General features: G+C 38.4%; 1 protein-coding gene across 3 annotated transcripts; it reads left to right on the top strand.

The window, feature by feature from the left end:
• Nucleotides 1-2015: 2015 nt before the first annotated feature.
• LOC107583534 (exonuclease 1-like) lies at nucleotides 2016-20166 on the top strand. 3 transcript variants are annotated; one of them, XM_016269785.1, is made up of 14 exons: nucleotides 2016-2104; nucleotides 2292-2521; nucleotides 2645-2764; nucleotides 2847-2970; nucleotides 3179-3316; nucleotides 6820-7032; nucleotides 7362-7549; nucleotides 7758-7860; nucleotides 9760-9982; nucleotides 10091-10313; nucleotides 10554-11094; nucleotides 18941-19024; nucleotides 19163-19350; nucleotides 19930-20166. In XM_016269785.1, exons 2-14 carry the CDS (start codon nucleotides 2361-2363, stop codon nucleotides 20042-20044), a joined length of 2421 nt encoding a protein of 806 aa, XP_016125271.1. In that variant the 5' UTR covers nucleotides 2016-2104; nucleotides 2292-2360; the 3' UTR covers nucleotides 20045-20166. The 3 variants fall into 3 exon arrangements, with proteins under 3 accessions (XP_016125271.1, XP_016125270.1, XP_016125272.1); XM_016269784.1 differs by having other exon boundaries at nucleotides 2031-2124; XM_016269786.1 differs by lacking the exon at nucleotides 2016-2104 and adding an exon at nucleotides 2122-2190.
• Nucleotides 20167-21971: the final 1805 nt, after the last annotated feature.

The following is a 21971-nucleotide window of genomic DNA, read 5'->3' as shown; positions in this document are numbered from 1 at the left end:
CCGAGCATATCCACAAACTCATAGAAAATAACCAAAACAATCCTAGGTTTTTATTTAGCACAGTGGCTAGATTAACAAATAACCAGACGCCACCCGATCTAAATATTCCCGCACAGTTTAATAGTAATGACTTTATGAATTTCTTCACTGATAAAATAGATAACATCAGAAATACAATAACAAATGTAGATTCTACAGCGTATAATACTTTAGCTTCATTCATCGCACCAAAAGATAAACTGCAGTACTATAGGACTATAGGACAGCAAGAGCTAAAACGTATCACTGCATCTAAACCAACAACATGCCTGTTAGATCCTGTACCTACTGAGAGTCTGAAAGAGTTGTTACCTGTAGCAGAAGAACCGCTTCTCAATATTATTAACTCATCGTTGTCTTTAGGTCACGTCCCAAAAACATTCAAGCTGGCGGTCATTAAGCCTCTTATTAAGAAACCACAACCAGACCCTAGTGAACTGGCAAATTACAGACCCATCTCAAATCTTCCTTTTACGTCTAAAATTTTAGAAAAAGTTGTGTCTGCTCAATTGTGCTCCGTTCTGCAAAAAAAATGATCTCTATGAAGAATTTCAGTCAGGTTTCAGGCCCCACCATAGCACAGAAACTGCACTTGTTAAAATTACAAATGACTTGCTTCTTGCGTCAGACCAAGGCTGTGTCTCATTGCTAGTTTTACTTGACCTTAGTGCTGCATTCGATACTATAGATCATGACATACTCATAGATCGATTACAAAACTATACAGGTATCCAAGGGCAGGCTTTAAGATGGTTTAGATCCTACCTGTCCGATCGCTACCACATTGTTCATTTAAATGGGGAGTCATCTCAATTATCACCAGCAAAATATGGAGTGCCACAAGGATCTGTCCTAGGTCCTCTGCTATTTTCGATATACATGTTGCCCCTTGGTAATATTATTAGAAAATACGAGATTAGTTTCCACTGTTATGCCGATGATACTCAACTATATATCTCAAGACCAGATGAAACTTCTAACTTTTCTAAGCTAACGGAGTGTGTTAAAAATGTAAAAGATTGGATGACCAATAATTTTCTCCTATTAAATTCAGATAAGACAGAGATATTACTTATTGGACCAAAAGACAGTACACAGAATCTCGTGGATTACAATTTGCAACTAGACGGATGTACGGTTACTTCCTCTACAGTCAAAAATCTGGGTGTTATGTTTCCCATGTTACAAAAACAGCATTCTTCCATCTTAGAAACATTGTCAAGTTACGAAACATGTTACCCGTTTCTGATGTTCATGCATTCATGACCTCCAGACTGGACTATTGTAATGCACTGATAGGTGGTTGTCCTGCATCTTCAATAAACAAGCTACAGGTGGTCCAAAATGCAGCGGCTAGAGTCCTTACCAGGTCAAGAAAATATGATCATATTACCTAGGGCTGCACGATTAATCGCATGCGATATTTAACGCGCATCTTGTCAGAAAGCCGGTTCTGTAATCAGCGGTAAATCTCCATCACCTGCGTGCTTTCACATTGAGCAGCATCAACTACACAGAGCCGTTGTTCACTGAGCTCGTCATTTACCGCTGATTAAAGAACCGGCTTTACTGATAAGATGCGCGTTAAATATCGCTTGCCATTAATCGTGCAGCCCTAATATTACCCCAATTTTACAGTCTCTGTACTGGCTACCTATTAAGTTCCGTATCAGTTACAAAATATTATTACTTGCCTATAAGGCCCTTAATGGGTTAGCTCCTGCGTACCTAACAAGTCTTCTACCACGCTACAATTCATCACCCTCCCTAAGGTCGCAAAACTCTGGACTTTTGGTAGTACCTAGGATAGCAAAATCCACTAAAGGAGGTAGAGCTTTTTCGCATTTGGCTCCCAAACTCTGGAATAGCCTTCCTGATAACGTTCGGGGTTCAGACACACTATTATAAATACTAAAACAAAAATTAGTTTAATTTACACATGATTAAAGTATTAGCTTTAGCGGTCTGATTCTATCTCAGTTGTTCAATTCTCAAGTTTCGCGAGAATTGTCAGTGGGCTTGGTTTTGGAGGGATTTGGCGGTTGAAGACTTCTGTGGAGTGGACGTATGACATAATCATTAAATGTATTAAAAGTTCATGTATATAGGTTTTTGTCTTTTTACATAACGTTACGCCCTCGCGGTTGGACGGTTAGGAAATGTTTTCCGTTGACTTTTGAGGATGTGTTTATGTTCTTCAGTGCATCGTGTATGGTTATTGATCATCAGGGACTTTTGTTTTCATCTGATAGAGTGACACAGGCTGGATTCTGATAAACCATCATCTTCAGAGTAGACATCTGTCCTTCCAGACAGACAACATGGGAATTCAAGGCCTGTTGCAGTTTATCAAAGATGCCTCAGAGCCTATCAGTGTGAAGAAATACCGGGGACAGACAGTGGCGGTGGACACATACTGCTGGCTCCATAAGGGGGCATTTTCATGTGCAGAGAAACTTGCAAAAGGAGAACCTACAGATCAGTGAGTCGCTTCATTTATTTGCATGCAAAATCCGGAGTATTTCAGCAGTTCAATCATTTCCAACATAATTTTCCAGGTTAAAATGTGCATTTCTCATGCTCACATTCCTTGTGTGTCCATCAGGTATGTGTCGTACTGTATGAAGTTTGTGGATATGCTGCGTTCTTTCGGTGTTAAGCCAATCTTGGTGTTTGACGGACGCAACTTGCCATCCAAAAAGGAAGTGGAGAAGTCCCGGCGCGAGTAAGAACAGAATATTTATTGGAGAAAAAGTTCATTCGTTTAATTAAAAATTACGAATATTTCATGTATATTTCATAAACAGGCGTCGACAGGCAAATCTGCAGAAAGGCAAACAGCTGCTGCGGGAGGGTAAGATATCAGAAGCCAGAGAATGTTTTACCCGCAGTGTTAATATCACCCCATCCATGGCACATGATGTCATTAAGGTGAGACCATTGTATCTGATATCTGTAAACAATATTTGTTTTGGAATCAGTGAAATAACATTTATTGAAATTAATATACTAGGATGTGTTTAGTAGACAGTGGATGTTATAGTCAATTATTATGCAATATTGGAAACAGATTCATCAAGATTGACCTTTTTTGTTCTGTTTGGCAACTTTTCATTTATGCCTGTTTTCTGGTTTTCAGACTGCCAGGATGCGTGGAGTGGACTGTGTTGTTGCTCCGTATGAAGCAGATGCCCAGTTAGCTTTCCTAAACAAATCTGGTATCGCTCAGGCAGTGATCACAGAGGACTCGGATCTGCTGGCATTTGGGTGTAAAAAGGTACCAGTGCAATAGAAAAAAACACTTGCCTAGAAACCAGGGCCCGTATTCACAAAACATCTTAAGGCTAAAGGTAGCTCATAACTTGCAGATTTAGGAGAAAATCTTAAAAATAATGGGCGTGCCAATCCTAAATTTAGGACTCCTACATTTTAATTTAAAGCGTTTTAGCGCTAAAACTAGCTCCTAAATCTGTGAAACGTTAGGAGTAGTGAAGAGGACTCTTAAGTCACTAAAACCAAATCACAAACTATCCTCCCTGCTGAAAAAAAAAAACAGTACAAACCATCACAGACATTCTAATGGTTTCCACTACAAATACCATCACAAACATTACAAACCATCAACTTTTAACCATTAAAATCATTAAAAAAGGCTTACCTGTAGTGTGTTTTGGGACATATTCCATTAGGATTTAGTGGTTTTAACAAGCCACCAATAGAAGGGGACCAATTACCAGTAGAGACCAACAGGCACCATTACAGTTTCCATTAAAACCAATACAATTCCCATTATAACTAGTAAAACCATTACAAATTCTGTGATGGTTTCTATTGTTTAGTTTTTTTAGCAGGGATAAAATTGCTGTTGCCAGCAATCTGCCTTGGAACAAACATTTTAGAAACACGCTGCATTTATTTGCACGTTTCCCACACGTCTTTTTTTTCTTTTTTGTTTTGAAGGTTATCCCATCTCCAAATTTTCATTATATCCTTGTTTTCATTAACAAGTTGGGCAAGAAGTAACAGCTGTTCTTGCGTCCAGTTTGGTTTTATTTTATGTTTGCATGTCTTACTATCAGCCATGATTTTTCTACTCTGTTAATTAAAAGGCTGTTTATATGCAGATCTGCTCATTGTTTACGAGGAGCACACATGTAAGAGGCTGACAATTAGCTGAACATATCAGGGCTTGCAAAATTTCAGAATCCCTTGTAGCCCTTCTGGCAGGTACTCTTCAGAATTTGGTAGCCCGAAAATGAATTTAACTAGCCCAAATAAAAAAATATATATATAGAAAATCAGATCGGAGTTTAAATGTCAATCAAAAATATTTTTAATACACAAATATCAACAAACATGAAGGAAGGGATTTTATTTCATTATTTACAGGGTATCTGCAGAATTAAAAAAAATTAATTTAAGGCCATTTATGACCCATTTTAAGAGCTGCACAAGTAAAATGAACACAGTATGAGTGGGGTTGGACAATGTCTGTGGTAATATACAGTATTGAGCCATAAAATTACATGATTTACAGTTCAGATACAGGTTTTCACAAAAACAAAAATCTTATACAACAGCATTTCAGCCTTGAGACCATTTTTATGAAAAGGGATAAATCAAGCATATCAATTGTTAATTTAAAACGTATAAATATTACTGTTTAGATTTTTAGAAGGCACATTAACTTCTTACGCATTTACAACTCTGTGTTTGCTGCGTAAAAACATGAGTTGATATTTGCATCGATCTGACCATAAACAGCAAGAGAGGCTTGTTGGAAATGCAAATTCATCTCTGCCACGAGGTGGCGCTTTAGGAGCGCTGAAATATCGCAGTTTCCCCGGTAACGGCTGTACACAAAGCAGCTCTGCACTCATAAACGCTGCTTTATCAGGAATTATAGGTCAAATTAAAATACCAACCACACGTTTCTGAGGACAGTCGGTTCCCTTCAGATACATTCAAATAAAGACATCCGCTCCGCGTTTTGACTTGACACATGCAGGGCTCATATTTATTCAATGATATCATTGCCTTTTGAAGTTTAATCCAGCCGTATCGCGGTTCTTGTCTTTCCATCCCCAACTGTAAGACCTCTTGAAATTATAATTAAGACATTTCTTTATACCATTTAACGTATTTAAAAAAATGTATGGCCTTAAGTTTGATGCGACTCACTTAATGAGTTTTTAAGTACCCGCAGGAGATCTGTATTTAAAGGGATAGTTCGCCAAAAAATGAAAATTCTGTCATCATTTACTCACCCTCATGTCGTTCCAAACCTGTATGAGTTGCTTTCCGATACATTCAAATAAAGACATCCGCTCCGCGTTTTGACTTGACACATGCAGGGCTCATATTTATTCAATGATATCATTGCCTTTTGAAGTTTAATCCAGCCGTATCGCGGTTCTTGTCTTTCCATCCCCAACTGTAAGACCTCTTGAAATTATAATTAAGACATTTCTTATACCATTTAACGTATTTAAAAAAATGTATGTCCTTAAGTTTGATGCAACTCACTTAATGAGTTTTTAAGTACCCGCAGGAGATCTGTATTTAAAGGGATAGTTCGCCAAAAAATGAAAATTCTGTCATCATTTACTCACCCTCATGTCGTTCCAAACCTGTATGAGTTGCTTTCCTATGTTGAACACAAAAGAAGATATTTTGAAGATTGCTGATAATCAAACAGTTGTTGGTTGCCATTGACTTCCATAGTATTATTTTTCCTACTATGGAAGTCAATGGCAACCACCAACTGTGTTTGGAACAACATGAGGGTGAGTAAATGATGACAGAATTTTCATTTTTGGGTGAACTATAAGGTAGCCCGTCGGGCAGAGTGGTGATACATTTTGGTAGCCCGAAAACACAAAACTCCCGGGACGTCGGGCTAGCGATTTTGCGAGCCCTGCATATACTTGTTAAATTAGTGACATTTGAATGTGGCAACATAATATCCCACTCTACAATATTTCTATGAATAAATCTCTGACAGTGACTATCAGCCAATCACTGTGTGCATAGTTAATAAGCATGCTGACATCATCCATAGCAACGAGGTCAACCCCGCCCTTACTCTTAGCTTAAGACTTCTCTCTATTCCTTAGTAAATGTTTCTCTCAGCAATGCCTATTGTGAATAGGTTTAAAGAGAAAACTCTTAGCTAAAAACTTTTACTGCTATTTAGGAGAACTCTTAGTGGTAAGATAAAATGTTTTGTGAATATGGGCCCAGGTACTGACCACAGTCTGGTGTCATGCAAGTCTGCACTGCAAAAACTGCAAAAATTTTCTTATTTTCTGTATTTGTCTTGTTTTTCAGTGAAAGTATCTAAACGTCCTTACAAGATACATTTAAAATTGTCTAAAATAATAACAATTGTTATTAGGGTGGGGGGGGATATATATATATATATATATATGTATGTAAGTCTAAGGTCAGTAAAATTCGAAAAAGTTTGATTAATTGTTTTAATAATATGAAAAATATATGATCATGTGACACTGAAAATAGAAGGCTGTTATTTAAAATGAAAAAATATTACTGTTTTTATTTTGATCAAATAAAAATGACCATGGTGAGCATAAGCAACTTCTTTCAAAAGCATTTAAAAAAAAGTTACCAACCCCAAACCTTTGAAGGGTAGTTTTTGTAAGCACTAAAAAATATTTACTAAGTCTTCTGGGTGGTGCTGACAGACATGTTGGAGGACAGTGGGGATATTAGCTTGATTTAGTTTTTAGAGTTTCATTTGTTATGCATTGTTTGAAGGTGATTTTAAAGATGGATAAACAAGGTAATGGACTGGAGATTGATCAGTGTCACCTGGGCCGTTGCAAGTCTCTCGGGAACATCTTCACAGAGGAGAAGTTCCGTTACATGTGCATTCTCTCTGGCTGCGACTATCTGCCATCTCTATATGGCATTGGTCTGGGAAAGGCATGCAAGCTGCTCAGGATGGCAAATAACCCAGATATTTTGAAGGTGAGATAATAAAAAAGAGTTGGTTAGAAATATTTAATATGCTAAACTGCCACAACAAACAGTTAATTATGTTCTCATACTTATGAAACTGATCATATTACTGAAACGGCATGTTTTATCACATCCCTCTAGCTCTGGTAAGATTCCCATAGGACACACTGCCTTCTGTGTTCTGTGTATTGCATTTCATTTTTGTCCTTCTGTGCTTTTGAAACATTTTAGTGGAGAACCTGAGCAATCTTTTTATTGTGAAAACAAATGTAACCAGAGAGCCTAACTAGAGCATAATTCAGCATAACTAAACTAAGTAATTAGTCTCTGTCATACAGGTGATAAAGAAGATTGGTCAGTACCTGAAGATGGACATCACTGTGCCAGATGAGTACATTGAGGGTTTCACAAAAGCCAACAACACATTTCTGTATCAGCTGGTCTTTGACCCCTTGAAGAGGAAGGTGGTTCCTTTGAACCCTTACCCAGATCACATTGACCCCGCTTCCCTCAGCTATGCTGGAACGTATCTTTTACACATTCACTTTGTATATTGATTAAATAGGAACTGCTGATCTTACATTTTCACTTAATTAAAACTTAATTCAAATTAATCAATAAATTGTCTTGGCATGATAGATGCAGAAGCTGTTTTTAAAGTTGAGCCTTTTTGTAAATGTCTGTGTTGCAAAGCTCTGTCTGATTGAAAATTTAACTTAACTGATTAAATGCAGTAATGTAGGAGATGAGAAAGGGCTGGAAATGGCTCTTGGGAATATGGACATTAACACGATGCAAAGGATAGATGACTTCAACCCTGACGCACCTTACACTCAGGTAACCTAGTCATCTTTAATGTATATTTGCTTGAACTTATGGATACATTTCATAGAGCGTAGCATAATTGATTTACTATTATAGAAGTTAATATTTTGAATTACCTTTTATTTTTAAATTAAAATTGTAGTAATCTGCTTGTCATTTATCAGTATATATATATATATATATATACAGTATATACAGGTGCATCTCAAATTAGAATTTCGTGAAAAAGTCATTTTTTTGTAACTTATTTCAAAAAGTGAAACTTTCATATATTCTAGATTCATTACAAGAAAAGTAAGACATTTCAAGAGTTTTTTTTGTTTTAATTTTGATGATTAGAACTTACAGCTCATGAAAGTCAGAAACCCAGTATCTCAAAATATTGGAATATTTACATTTGAGTTTCATTAAATGACCATCCCTACAGTATAAATTCATGGTATCTCTTGTTCTTTGAAACCACAATAATGGGGAAGACTGCTAACTTGGCAATGGTCCAGAAGACGATAATTGACACCCTCCACAAAGAGGGTAAGTCACAGTAGGTCATTACTGAAAGGGGTGGCTGTTCACAGAGTGCTGTATCAAAGCATATTAAATGCAAAGTTGACTGGAAGGAAGAAATTGGGTAGGAAAAGGTGCACAAGCAACAGGGATGACCGCTTAAGAATACTGTCAAGCAAAGCCGATTCAAACACTTGGGAGAGCTTCACAAGGACTGGACTGAAGCTGGAGTCAGTGCATCAAGAGTCACCACGCTCAGACGTCTTCAGGAAAAGGGCTACCAAGCCACTTCTGAAACAGAAACAACGTCAGAAGCATCTTACCTGGGCTAAGGAGAAAAAGAACTGGACTGTTGCTCAGGGGTCCTAAGTCCTCTTTTCAGATGAAAGTAAATTTTGCATTTCATTTGGAAATCAAGGTCTGAAGACTGGAGAGGCACAGAATCCAAGCTGCTTGAAGTCCAGCGTGAAGTTTCCGAAGTCAGTGATGATTTGGGGTGCTGTGAGGTCTGCTGGTGTTGGTCCATTGTGTTTTATCAAGTCCAAAGTCAATGCAGCCGTCTTGCAGGATATTTTGGAGCACTTTATGCTTCCATCTGCTGACAAGCTTTATGGAGATGCTGATTTCCTTTTCCAGCAGGACTTTAGCACCTGCCCACAGTGCCAAAACCACTTCCAAGTGGTTTGCTGACCATGATATCACTGTGCTTGATTGGCCTGCCAACATGCTGGACCTGAACCCCATATGGAATCTATGGGATATTTTCAAGAGAAAGATGAGAAACAGTCGATCCAACAATACAGATGAGCTGAAGGCTCAGTAGTGCCTCAGCAGTGCCACAGGCTGATCGCTTCCATGCCACACCTCACTGATGTTGGAATTTGTGCTTAAGGAGCCCCGACCAAGTATTGAGTGCATCAGTGACCATACTTTAAAGAACTTAAACTTTTCTGTTTTGCAAATAATTTTTTTTTTATTGATCTTAGGAAATATTCTAATATTTTGAGATACTGGATTTTTGACTTTCATGAGCTGTAAGCTCTAATCATCAAAATTAAAACTTTTGAACTGTTTTACTTTACATGCAGTGAATCTAGAATATATATATTTTTTAAACGTTTTCACGATATTCTAATTTTCTGAGATGCACCTATATATATATATATAATATAAAGCTTTATTTATTGTATCCAGTTTTAGTTTTAGCAATTTTAGTACTTCAGAATTTTATTTCAGTTAGTAGCCAGGGCAGCATTTCTTATTTTCATTAACATTTTTAGTAGACATTTATATTTTATTTCAGATTTATTTGAATTACAGAATTTTTTTTGTAAAATACTTTTAATTGTAGTTCACAATAATAACACTGAAGTAAAGTACCTAAGGTGTCCCTCTCCTCTCTTCCAGCCCTCTAAAGCTGCTCGCAGTAGTTCTTGGAATGACAGATGTGACAAAAATTCCCAATTACAGATAAGTATTTGGTGCAAGAACTATGAACCAGGTAGCACCCAGCCAAAGAGCCCTACAACCCCCAAAAGACCCCCTCCTACCCGGGGCAAAGAGAAGATCATTAGCGTGCAGAGTCTAAAAATGCCCCAAAGAGAGTCACAGGTGAAAAGACCCCGTGAAGGTAAGCAGGCCTTGGTGCAATGAATATAAATCTCAAGGATGGGACTGATTATTTTGATAAGACACCTGATTAGGCATGTTTATATCTAATGTTTTGTCTTTTTTTAAGACACCAGCCTCTCTGTGGATGACCTGTTAGGGCAGTATTCAGATGGTGTAAAGAGACGCTGTCCTGAAACTCCACCCACCACTGAGCCACTGACCAAGGACAACATTGTTTCTAAGGAGAAGGGGTGTGGTAGCACAGTTGGACCTCGAAATCGCTTTTCAACACTGTTGCAGTGGAGAACCCAATCAGAAGAGGGCACTGGAGAGCAGGTCACGCGCAGCAGGTATGAGCACGATGGGAAACTTACTAAAGGAATGTGCACTGTTGCTATCACAAGTTACTGTTAGGCCTTAATTTTCTCATTACACACACAAGGGTTAAATTGGACCTGACTGTTACGTGGCACAATGGCATTAAATATAAAGTGCTATATTAACCGGGAGGCCTGGTGGTTATTCCTCCACCTCCAAAATCCCAGTTTAAACTCTGCTGGCAATAATGATATGATTGAAATCTCCATCAGGTTCTTCTGCCATGGTGAATCCAATATGGCAGAGGCACAGAAAGATGCACTAAATCAAGATTCACCTCAGCCTGCGAGGTCTCTAGAGACTTCTGTCTCACAGTCTGAAGGAAACACACCAGCATTGTGTCAGGACCCTGACCCAGAGAGAGAGCAGGCCAAAAAGGAGTCATCCAGCCCATCTGCATCTCCGTCTCGCTCCTCCAGGCCTGCTAGTTTGGGTCTCGGGGTCTTTAGTTGGTCAGGAAGCACCAGAGAACTCAATAAATCTGCTTCACAACCACCCACCATCACCACAGACAGACACCGCTCTTCCACACCTTCAGGGTTATCCACCCTGCAGCAGTTCCACAGAAAGAAGGGCAGCTTCTCCTGGGTAGGATCAGGGCTTTCTCTCTCGTCCTCTTCTGTAGAGGGCACTGAGGATGCAGAGAAATCTCCCGGGTCTCCTCCGTCTCAAGACAGTGCCTATTTCTCTCAGTCTAGCAGCATCTCTGCTGGTGTGGAGGACTCCCTAGTCACAGAGGACCACTCTGATAAGGTGAGAAATAGTGTTAATTTTGACAGGCATTTTTGATTTAGTCTTAGTCTTTATCTTGAGACGAAAATGCTTAGTAGTCTTAGTCACATTTTAGTAATTTGAGTCTTTCTTAGTTTTAGTCGACAAAGTCATTGCATTTTTGTCAACTTTTAGTCAAACTGCAGTTACCAACATTTATTTTGGTAGCTATTTTATATGTAGTCTTCAAACAAAAATAGTCATTAATTCTTCTCTCTTTAGACCAAATCAATTAAGCTTATGAGAAATTTGAATCAAGGATTGAATTTGGAAAAACTTGAATAAATTACCATTTTCATTTTTGGGTGAACTATCCCTTTAACAGTAGTGAAAAGGGAGCAACTTATAAAAGGGAGCCTGGTTTCTCCCAAGGTTTTTTCTCCATTCTGTCACCGATGGAGTTTTGGTTCCTTGCCGCTGTCGCCTCTGGCTTGCTTAGTTGGGGACACTTCATTTCCAGCGATATCGTTGACATGATTGCAAAGATATTATTTAAACTGAGCTGGATGTTGACATCACTGAATTCAATGATGAACTGTCTTTAACTGAAAAATGAGTGTTTACTATTGTCATTTTGCATTATTGACACTATTTTCCTAATGAATGCTGTTCAGTTGCTTTGACACAATCTGTATTGTTAAAAGCGCTATATAAATAAAGGTGACTTAACTTGACTTGACTTATAAAAATTATAGTTGTTCATATATAATATATAATTGATCATTTTTGAAAAAGTAGCAGAATTAAGGCAATAAGACAAATATGAAAGAGATGATACAAATTAAACTCATTTTTCAGATACAGTAGGTTTACTTAACCTATTTATTTAACATATTTTGTTGGTTAACATTAATGACACGGATAGGTACTTAATTAGGAACGCTTTCCCTTTAAGACGGAAGACATGCATGTAATACTGACACGTTCAGTTTTCACCCACCTGTTTACGTTCACTTAATCCATAACCGACTGTATTTGCTGCATCAAAGTTTCTATTTTCTGTCATAAAGGGTATCTGAGTTGTTGATATCTATTTCCACTAGATGGCGCTTGTGTACTTCAGCACTTATTTACTTAAGATACTGTTGATTAGTTTAATTTGTATAATTTTATATTTTGGTTATTTTATAATGTTTATTGTGATTTCTATATTCAGCTGTTGTTTATTTGAGCAAGATTTAATTATTCTAAGATTTTTTTGGTTATATTTTATTCCCATCGTACTTTTGTATGTCACTTACTGTTTTGTTATCCGCATGAAGAGATGGAACGATGTAATCTTCGCAGACTTAAAAGGTGTTTCTCTCTATAATTATAAGCCATCTAATCAAGAAACTACAAGATATAATCCCCACTCTTAGCTCACGAGCAGGCAAAAGTGGTATGTGGATGTATTCTGTTTGTTTTCGCGTTTAATGCAATATGTGTGTTTTACAAGAAACTGAATGTGTGACTGATGTTATGTTGTATATTTCGTGTTTTTTACTCAGTTCTACGGTGTTGGTGTTGATATTGCTGTCTATATCGATGAGTGCATTAAACATCAGTGAAAAAGGGAACCTCAGCCTTCGCATTGTGACTAAGGGCGGCATAGTAGAACACTTACTGCGTCGGTGAAGGCCAAGATCATCAGATGGTAAAAGCTGCACGCGGAAGTCGGCCAGCAAGAGGCAACAGATGTTGGATAAGGGAAGTACAACTTTAAAAACGATCGCTATTGATTGACTGAAGCAGCAGTAGAACAAGTAAAGGCTGAACAAAGCAAGCACTTTACAGTTAGTGTCTTGGAAGCAGCGCAAGATCTTGTGAACTGTTGCTGAAGCTTCAATTGTGCTGGTATTTCCATCCTCATTTTAAGATAAAAGTGGACATTTTCCAATAATCGTTGGCTTATTAAGAAACTAATAAGTCTTACCGTGACAAAATACAGTCATGGCACAAGATTGCTACCAAGGATAGCAAAGACCTCCGGGAATTTGTAGATTTTTTGACCAGCGTTGAATCAGCCATGCCTTATGTTCAAGGTTTACAAGTTCTGAATGACTGTGTTGAAAATCAAAGGATATCAGCTAAATTGCCAGAGTGGTTGAGTTCACGTTGGAATAGAGCAGTTACTAAATTCCAAGATGAATACAAAGGATTCCCTGATTTCAAATACTTCATTGAATTTCTGCAACCTAATCAAGATCACTCCAAGTTTCAACGGAATCATAACTCAAGCGCTAAGACATTCACTACTAGTTCCAGTGAAAAGAATAGCATCATGTGTGTCTTTTGTAAGAGACATGGCCACACGCTTCATAAGTGTCGCAAGATTATGGAAAGACCAGTTGAAGAAAGATTGAAGTTTGTACAGTCTGAGAAATTGTGCTTTGGCTGTCTTAAAGCTGGTCATAACTCTAAGGGCTGCACTTCTAGGAGTGTGTGTGAAAAATGTGAAAAATATCATCCAACATGCTTACATCATGATCGGGTAAATAAAGGCCCAGGACAAAGAGCAAGACACATCCAGTATCAGTCAAGGGCTAATCAAGACTCTGCAGACAGAACAACTGAATCACAGAGGATACAAGAACCTATGCCTGTGACTTCAAACAGAGTGGTACAAGAAAAGAATGGCACTTATACTTCATCCATCGTTCCAGTATATGTGTCAACTATAGCTGAACCAAGGAAGGAGATTTTAGTGTACGCCTTGCTTGATACCCAAAGCGACACCACTTTCATTCTAAAGGACACAGCTGAGACACTGGATACTAAAAATGAGCCAGTAAAACTCAAGATTTCAACAATAACTTCCAAGACGAAGATTGTGTCCACTCACAAATTGAATGGACTACAAGTAAGTGGCATTAAGTCTGAAGTGAAAATCCAACTTCCAACGACCTACACTAGAGACTACATACCTGTCAATAGATCTCATATACCCACATGTGAAACTGCCAAGAACTGGCCCCATCTAGAACATCTGGCAGATGAAATGGCTCCTGCACTTGACTGTGAAGTAGGTTTGTTAATAGGCTATAATTGTCCTCAAGCCTTACTCCCCAGAGATGTTCTCAGTGGTAATGACGACCAGCCATTTGCACAAAGATCTGTGTTGGGTTGGAGTATCGTTGGATACAACCACTACAACAGTGATTATGAAGATGAAATCGGTGTGAGCCATAGGATTATCCTGAAGCAAGTTCTACCAGTTGGTGAACCATCTCATAAGCTCAAGTCTGAAGTCTGCTTCATACACAGGAACAAGGTTAAGGAGATGATCACTCCAGCAGAGATACTGAAGGTTTTTGAGGAAGTATCTGCATCGCAAGAAGACTTAAGGTTTTTGGCAAAGTAAAACAAAGGTATTAAGCAAATGCAAGATGGGCACTATCAGATGCCATTGCCATTTAAGGGTGAGAGACCGGACTTGCCAAACAACAAAGCGTGTGCAGAACATCGACTCAAATCCTTAGAGAAGCGTTTAAAGAGGAATGAGCAATACTACAAGGACTACCTGGCTTTCATGAAGGACACAATAGCAAGAGGCAATGCTGAAAAGGTCCCAGAGATGGAGTTAAGCAATCAACCAGCGTGGTACATCCTTCAACATGGGGTTTACAACCCGCAGAAGCCAGGCAATATTCGCATCGTCCCTTCATTCTGGTTGGGAAGAGGACCTTACAAAGGATGTGTCAAGACAAGACTGTTCTTGGTTATATTAACAACGATGCACGCCGGTTCCATGTATTTGTAGCCAACCGAATTCAGCAGATCAGGTCAAGCACTGAGCCTAGTCAATGGAGATACATTGCTTCAGAGCAAAACCCAGCGGACCATGCCTCTCGGGGGCTACTGTAACCTGCCGCCAGAAAGGATGGAAGCTACTCCTCCATTTACTTATAGTGGCATGGACTGCTTCGGACCGTTCTATGTTAAAGAGGGAAGGAGAGAGTTGAAGAGATATGGGCTCCTGTTTACCTGCATGTGTTCTCGAGCCATTCATCTTGAGGTACTAGATGATTTGAGCACTGATGCTTTTCTTAATGCACTGCGTTGTTTCCTTGCGATACGTGGCAATGTTAGTCAGCTGCATAGTGATCAAGGTACCAACTTTATTGGTGCAAAGGGAGAGTTCCTAGAGTTGATGAAGGGAATGGACCGGGAACGTATGAAAGAGTTAGGCTGTACCTTTGTCATGAACCCGCCTGCTTCCAGTCACATGGGTGGTGTCTGGGAGAGACAGATCCGGACTGTAAGGAGTGTACTGACATCCATCTTAGATCAGTCTTCTGCAAGACTGGACACTTCTTCTTTAAGAACGTTCATGTATGAAGTAATGGCAATCGTTAATAGTCGACCATTGACCTCAGAACACCTCAGTGATCCTGTGGGACCAGAACCGTTGACGCCGAATCATATACTAACAATGAAATCTACTATCATTGCACCACCTCCTGGAGAGTTTGTAAGGGAGGATCTCTATCTTCAGAAGAGATGGAAAAGAGTTCAGTTTCTGGAGAATGAGTTTTGGACCAGGTGGAGAAAGGAATATCTGTTGAGTTTGCAGCAGAGAAGTAAGTGGAATAAGAGCAGAAGAAATGCTAAGATAAATGATATTGTTCTGCTTCAAGATGATTCAGCACCACGGAATCAGTGGAAGTTAGCCAAAGTGGTAGAAGTCTTCCCAGGAACTGATGGAAGGGTGAGAAGACTTAAACTTCTTGTTAGTGATGCAACACTGGATAGCAAGGGTGCACGCAGAAGCAAGTCAGTCTATCTAGAAAGACCCATACACAAAACAGTGTTATTACTTGAAGCTGATTAAAGGGTTAAATTTGATGAGAGTGATTTCACTGTGTATGCTTAACGTGTACAAAATACCCCCCTTTTGAATGTTAAGTTCATGATGTGTTACTTGAAGTATTTATAATATCTATTAAGAATCACACATAGTGTGATGGTGGGAGTGTATTTGCTGCATCAAAGTTTCTATTTTCTGTCATAAAGGGTATCTGAGTTGTTATCTATTTCCACTAGATGGCGCTTGTGTACTTCAGCTCTTATTTACTTAAGATACTGTTGATTAGTTTAATTTGTATAATTTAATATTTTGGTTATTTTATAATGTTTATTGTGATTTCTATATTCAGCTGTTGTTTATTTGAGCAAGATTTAATTATTCTAAGATTTTTTTTGGTTATATTTTATTCCCATCGTACTTTTGTATGTCACTTACTGTTTTGTTATCCGCATGAAGAGATGGAACGATGTTGAGAACTGATCGCGCGCTGTATATGAGAACTGAAGAAGTGGAGCGTGCGCGAGAGAGAGCACTTCTATCCGCCTATCCCGCCTTCACTAACTTTAAGTTAATCGACAACGAATTGTGACTCACGGGAAAAACGGGATGTCTGGTCACCTTATCCCTACCCCAGTGGTTCCCAATCCTGGTCCTGGAGGACCCCCAACACTGCACGTTTTTGGTATCTCTCTTATCTGACACTCACATTTGAGGTCTTGGAGTCTTCGCTGATGAGTTGAATCAGGTGTGTTTGAATAGGGAGACATCTAAAATGTGCAGTGTTTGGGGTTCTCCAGGACCAGGATTGGGAACCACTGCCCTACCCCTTCGGGTGCTGAGGCCATTGTTTCAGATCGCTAGTTTGCATTTTGGTAACCTATCCATCCACTGCGGCTGCCATACTGAGACTAGATATGCAAACGCCCCTTATCCAATTGCAATCCAATGACAGGGACGCACATTTTGAAGGACAAGACAGTAGCCTATAGGATGTATTTTGAATGTCCGGTAGTCCTCAAATAACATAGTCCCGTCTCGTCTTGTTAACGAAGACGAGGCATAAATTTCGTCATAGTTTTTATCATCAGATATTAGTTTTAGCTTGTCAACGTCTCGTCTTAGTCACAGAAAAAATGTTCGTTAACGAATATTCGTATAATCGTCGTCTTCATTGACGAAATTAACACTGGTGAGAAAATGTGCTTTGATCTATTCATATTTGATACTGTCAACCATAAAATAATATTTCACCCAAAAATTAAAATGCTGTCATCATTTACTCGCCCTCATTGTCTCTCTATTTTTCCCCCCATACAATGGAATCAATGGTAAACAAACTGGGCTGCGTTTCCCAAAAGCATCGTAAGCTTAAGTACATCGTAGACCCATTGAAACCAATGGAGCTACGATCAACTTAGGCGTACAATGCTTTTGGGGAAACACAGCCCTGGTCGGTTACCATTACATCTTCTTTTAAGTTCTGCAGATAAAGTTATGTAAATTATGACGATTTTTTCATTTTGGGGTGAGCTATCCCTTTAAGGTGCTTGCTAAATGTCTTAATTGTAGTATAGTAATTTACAACAATTTACTTAGTTCTAATTAGGGGTGACCCCGAATAGTCGAAGATTCGATGCTTCGATAGGATGAGCCTGATTCGACTGCCAATCTCACAGTCGAATATTCGCAGAGGTGTTAAGAAACGAGGATCATGCTATTTTGGCTATATGGGGGTGTTCAATGATTTCAACTACCGGTTTTCTCCCAATAAATTAATATACAGCCTATTACGATAATGCTGAAAATAAGAATGTGAAAAGAAAGAAGCTTTAAAAGAATATTTTTTACGTGCGTGAATAAATCCATCCACTCCTGTGACAGATTTAAGTTTCACTTTCCGTGATCCATGAACGACAGGGGTTTAAATCTTTAACAAGACTCAAATTGACACAGGCAGAGTGAAAGACTACTTCTTTTTTTTTTTTTTTGTCAGGTAGGGTACAAAATTTCAAAACATTTCAGCCGGTTCTAATTTGATTTTTGGATGCTGTGAACGTAGGCGCCGAATGGCTGAGCACCCACGGAAAAACCAGAGATATTATCTTCACTGTCATATTAGTGAAACAGATCTGGCAAACTATCCAATGCATATTTGTGTTTGGAGAAAATGAAAAGGTTTGTTTTTGTTCAGCACTGTTTGAGCGGCAGCTCATATTAATGTGATTGCATGGAGTTTTATGTGGCAGTAATATATGCTTCAAAATCAATGAAAGATAATGAAAATCTCTATACAATTAGAGTAAACATGCACACGGACTTCATCGATTACTTGCATCTGTTGATTTCATCTTATGTGTGGATTATTTGGTTTTATTTAGTACAAATCTTCAGTTTCATCAGCTCTGATAAGAAATAAACAACATGATATGCGGCCGACCAATGTTAACTATCTATTAATCAAAACATAAAACATTATTTGTATCTGCGAGGCGTCGTTACACATTTTCCCTGTGTGTTAACGTGACCTTCGAATGTCTGACTACTTGACTTGGTAATATATTTTACCCCCAGCACACATGATTCCACTATCAGTCAAATATCAGCAAGATTCGACAATTCTGATTCGACTATGTAAATCCTTAGTCAGGGACACCCCTAATTCTAATATTAGGGATGCATGATATATGTATATTGGATTGGATTTTTAATTATGCTTGCTCATTTGCTGTGTTTTTATAGATTTTATATTTAAGATAACTTTTCTGTCATCTAATGCTCACTTACAGTTCATCTTTATAAAAATAAAAAAAACTATAAATCAATAACGGTTCAATGTGGTGTTTAGCCGATCTCATAATAAATATTAGTTTTTTATACTGTATATTATAATGTTGTAATGACTGCATTTACTTGTAGCATTTAATTGATCAATTTCCTTTTTAGTGTTTTATTTGTAATTTATTTAAACAAAATAGTATTGAATTTCATCATTGATCATTTATCAGTTATTTCTGGGTTTTTTTGTTATTCTTTTCAAAGGAAAAGGAGAGAGATTCAGATGGCTCCAACAGCCCAAGCAGTTCTCCCACAGACAAGCCGAAACCTGCTCTGAACAGAACAAAGGCACGTCCGTCTAATCATGACCCAAAACCACAGTCTGCATTTCCATTTCCATACACCCTAGAGTGGGGGGGAATTAAACATTGATGATTTCCCCCCACACCTCCACCCTCAATCTGACTTCCTACACATGTGCTCTAGGTTTCAGGGTTGTCTCGGAAACAGCCTTGTGGGCAGGGTAAAGGTGGTAAAATCGAGACCTCCGCTCCTGCTAGGCCCAGTGGTCTGAGGAAGAAAGCGAGTGGGAAAAAGAGTACTGTCAACAATGAGAACAGTCCAGGCCTGCAGGCCACCATCAGCGGCCTCTGGGGGGCCTTCAGCTTCAAGAAGTAAGTCAGCCTGTGTGTAAGTATGTGATTATGTAAATAAATGAATCAACATGGCCGATGGCAAGCCCTCACACTGTCCAATTCATCTTCTACAGTTTATTTCTGGCTGTCAGTATCACCTGTGGCCAGCAGGGGCAGTAGTGGGATAACCCTGTTAACACCAAGAGACGAAACTAATGGGAGTGGTGCTGTTACCTAGTTGATATGTGAACAACAGAGGTGTAACTAATTGCTTGGGTAAAGTGAGAGTCAATGTAGTAGTTTAGAGAAGGGTGGTGCCTGCTCACTGAAAGGAAATGCATTCCCATTATGCAATGCTCAGGCCCGAGTTGAATAATAAGGGCCTGAGTCAGTGCAGGATTGAAGGGGGAGGGGCTAATCAACATAAGAGTTAAATGTGAAGTCAGTTCAAGGGTGAAACTAGAGAAGTATCTGATTACTGCTTCTTTCTCCTACTTTTTGGCATTTGGAAAGTTGTCCATAAGTGTTATATTTTAAAGCCATATGATAGGACCGACCAAAATGGCCACATGCTTTGATGTGAATGTATTTAAATGTCTGTGCATGTGTTTGTTTAAGGGACAATCCAAAGCTGAGCGCTTGCAAGAAAGGAGAGCCGATGTCTCCCGTCAGGGAGAATGTGATGACAGAACTGACTGAAGCAGAGCAAGAGATTCTTATCATCGCAGAATGAAATGTCAACTTTTCAATCAAATCATTGCTTCTTTTAACAGTAACAGCCAGTCTTTCAAACATACGGTGTATGTTCATATTTTTGTATGATAAATAAACATTTTAGTATAATGATTTTTTTTTTTTTCAAGTCAATAAAGACATGGTTCTCTCTTATTAATGTTTGATTTCTGCTATAATTTAGTTCATTTTGATCCTAAGAACAAGCTATGCATGATTTTGACATTTTTATGGTGTGCGATCACTGAACCTGTGTAACCTATAGATAATTCTGACTTCTAAAGCTAAATATATGCAGTAGGAGATGTGCACAATAAAATGCCGAGTAAACTTATTTATTAACAATCATAAGTAGACTTTTATGAAGCAATGATAAACACTTCGCTCTTCACTACGACTTCTCTCTGATGATGTGTAAAGCAGTGTGAGGGCTTGGCAAAAAGCTTGTTCAATTTTCAGATGAGTTTCATTCAATCATCCATTTAATTTGCAATGCCCGCTTTCTACAATCCAATAAGTTTTCGATAGTAAAAAGTCCCGCCCTACATTCTTTCTTCACATCACTAGTGAAAAGTCCAGACGTTTCTGTTTCATGGTGACTTGGTTTTTTTTTTTTTCTTGTTTTTTTTTACGCATGTTATTGATGCATTTTTTTTTTAAATGCATGTTTATTTTACTATTTGAAATTTATTTTTAAAAATGTTTTAACCTTGTAATTTTTAATTAAAATGTCAAAACTCGATTTTAAAAATCCTACAATGTGATTTTCTGGATTTTTTTTCTCATTTTGTCTCTCATAGTTGAGGTATACCTATGATGAAAATTACAGGCCTCTCTCATCTTTTTAAGTGGGAGAACTTGCACAATTGGTGGCTGACTAAATACTTTTTTCCCCACTGTATATATACCCAAGCCAATTTATAATTCCTTCCTTTTTGTCTTAGTTTTAAAAATATTTATTTTGAAACGAATTAATTAACTCATTAATTAAACAAACAGACTTACTGGGTGAGCAGGGTAGGCTAAGACAGCTGTCATATCATACCCTGCCATGCCAGCTGATGCAAAGAATAGAATTCATATCTACACAGAAGAAAGCCCTGTCTAGACTCTGCCCCAGTATGAGTTGTGTCGAGCTATTCATTAGCCTGTTTGTTTGATGAAAAAAAGATGAAATGTAGTTGCAATAAATGTGTTAAGAATCCATACAACTGCAGCAGTGGAGGACTATTATTCTGCTGCGTGATACCGCGGAAGAACTGAAGAAGGCACGTTTGATCTTCTGCTGACCAATCAGCAGAAAGGGGTGTTTAATTCACGCCCACATGTAGAAATCGAATATTCAAGCTGTGTATTAATTTTTCTACCCCTGAACGAAAAACGAAAATTTAAGCTGAATTCTTGTTTTATTAAATCAAAAAACGAATGATCGAATGATACACGGATTTCCCTTGTTATATAGCTACTATAAACAAAATTTTGTTTTTATAAACTTTATAATTTAAGGTCTTTATTAAAGGAAATATTTAAGTTTACCCTGCAACCGTGTATATACGTGCAGTGTGCAATGCACTACAGTTTTGGAATTAGAGTTTACCTGAATTCCACCTAAATGAATAAGTCAAAGTGTGTTTGTGCTGCGCGTGCGTTGAGCAGTATTAGGCTGACTAAGGAATGTAGTATGTGAGAGAACAAATGCCTGAGGTGCAGTGCTAGACGTCATGCCTCTCTCCTTTAGGACATCAGAAGAAGCCTCACGAAGATGCTTTACCTTATCAGGTCAGTTTCACAAAAATGTGCTCATTGAGAAACACAAGCACTATTGTCTTAGAGACTTGTCAGAACGATCTTAGTGCTGTTTTCCTTGAATACAAATAGTTATCTGGCTCTTAAATTCTTTGGGTGTTTCTAATTCATCTAACTCACTC

This window comes from Sinocyclocheilus grahami, unplaced genomic scaffold (assembly GCF_001515645.1).
Source record: "Sinocyclocheilus grahami isolate Dianchi unplaced genomic scaffold, SAMN03320097.WGS_v1.1 scaffold54.1, whole genome shotgun sequence".
In the NCBI taxonomy this organism is placed as follows: Eukaryota; Metazoa; Chordata; class Actinopteri; order Cypriniformes; family Cyprinidae; genus Sinocyclocheilus; species Sinocyclocheilus grahami.
The sequence above is the reverse complement of the archived record's forward strand: the minus strand, read 5'-3'. Positions and strand labels throughout refer to the sequence as shown.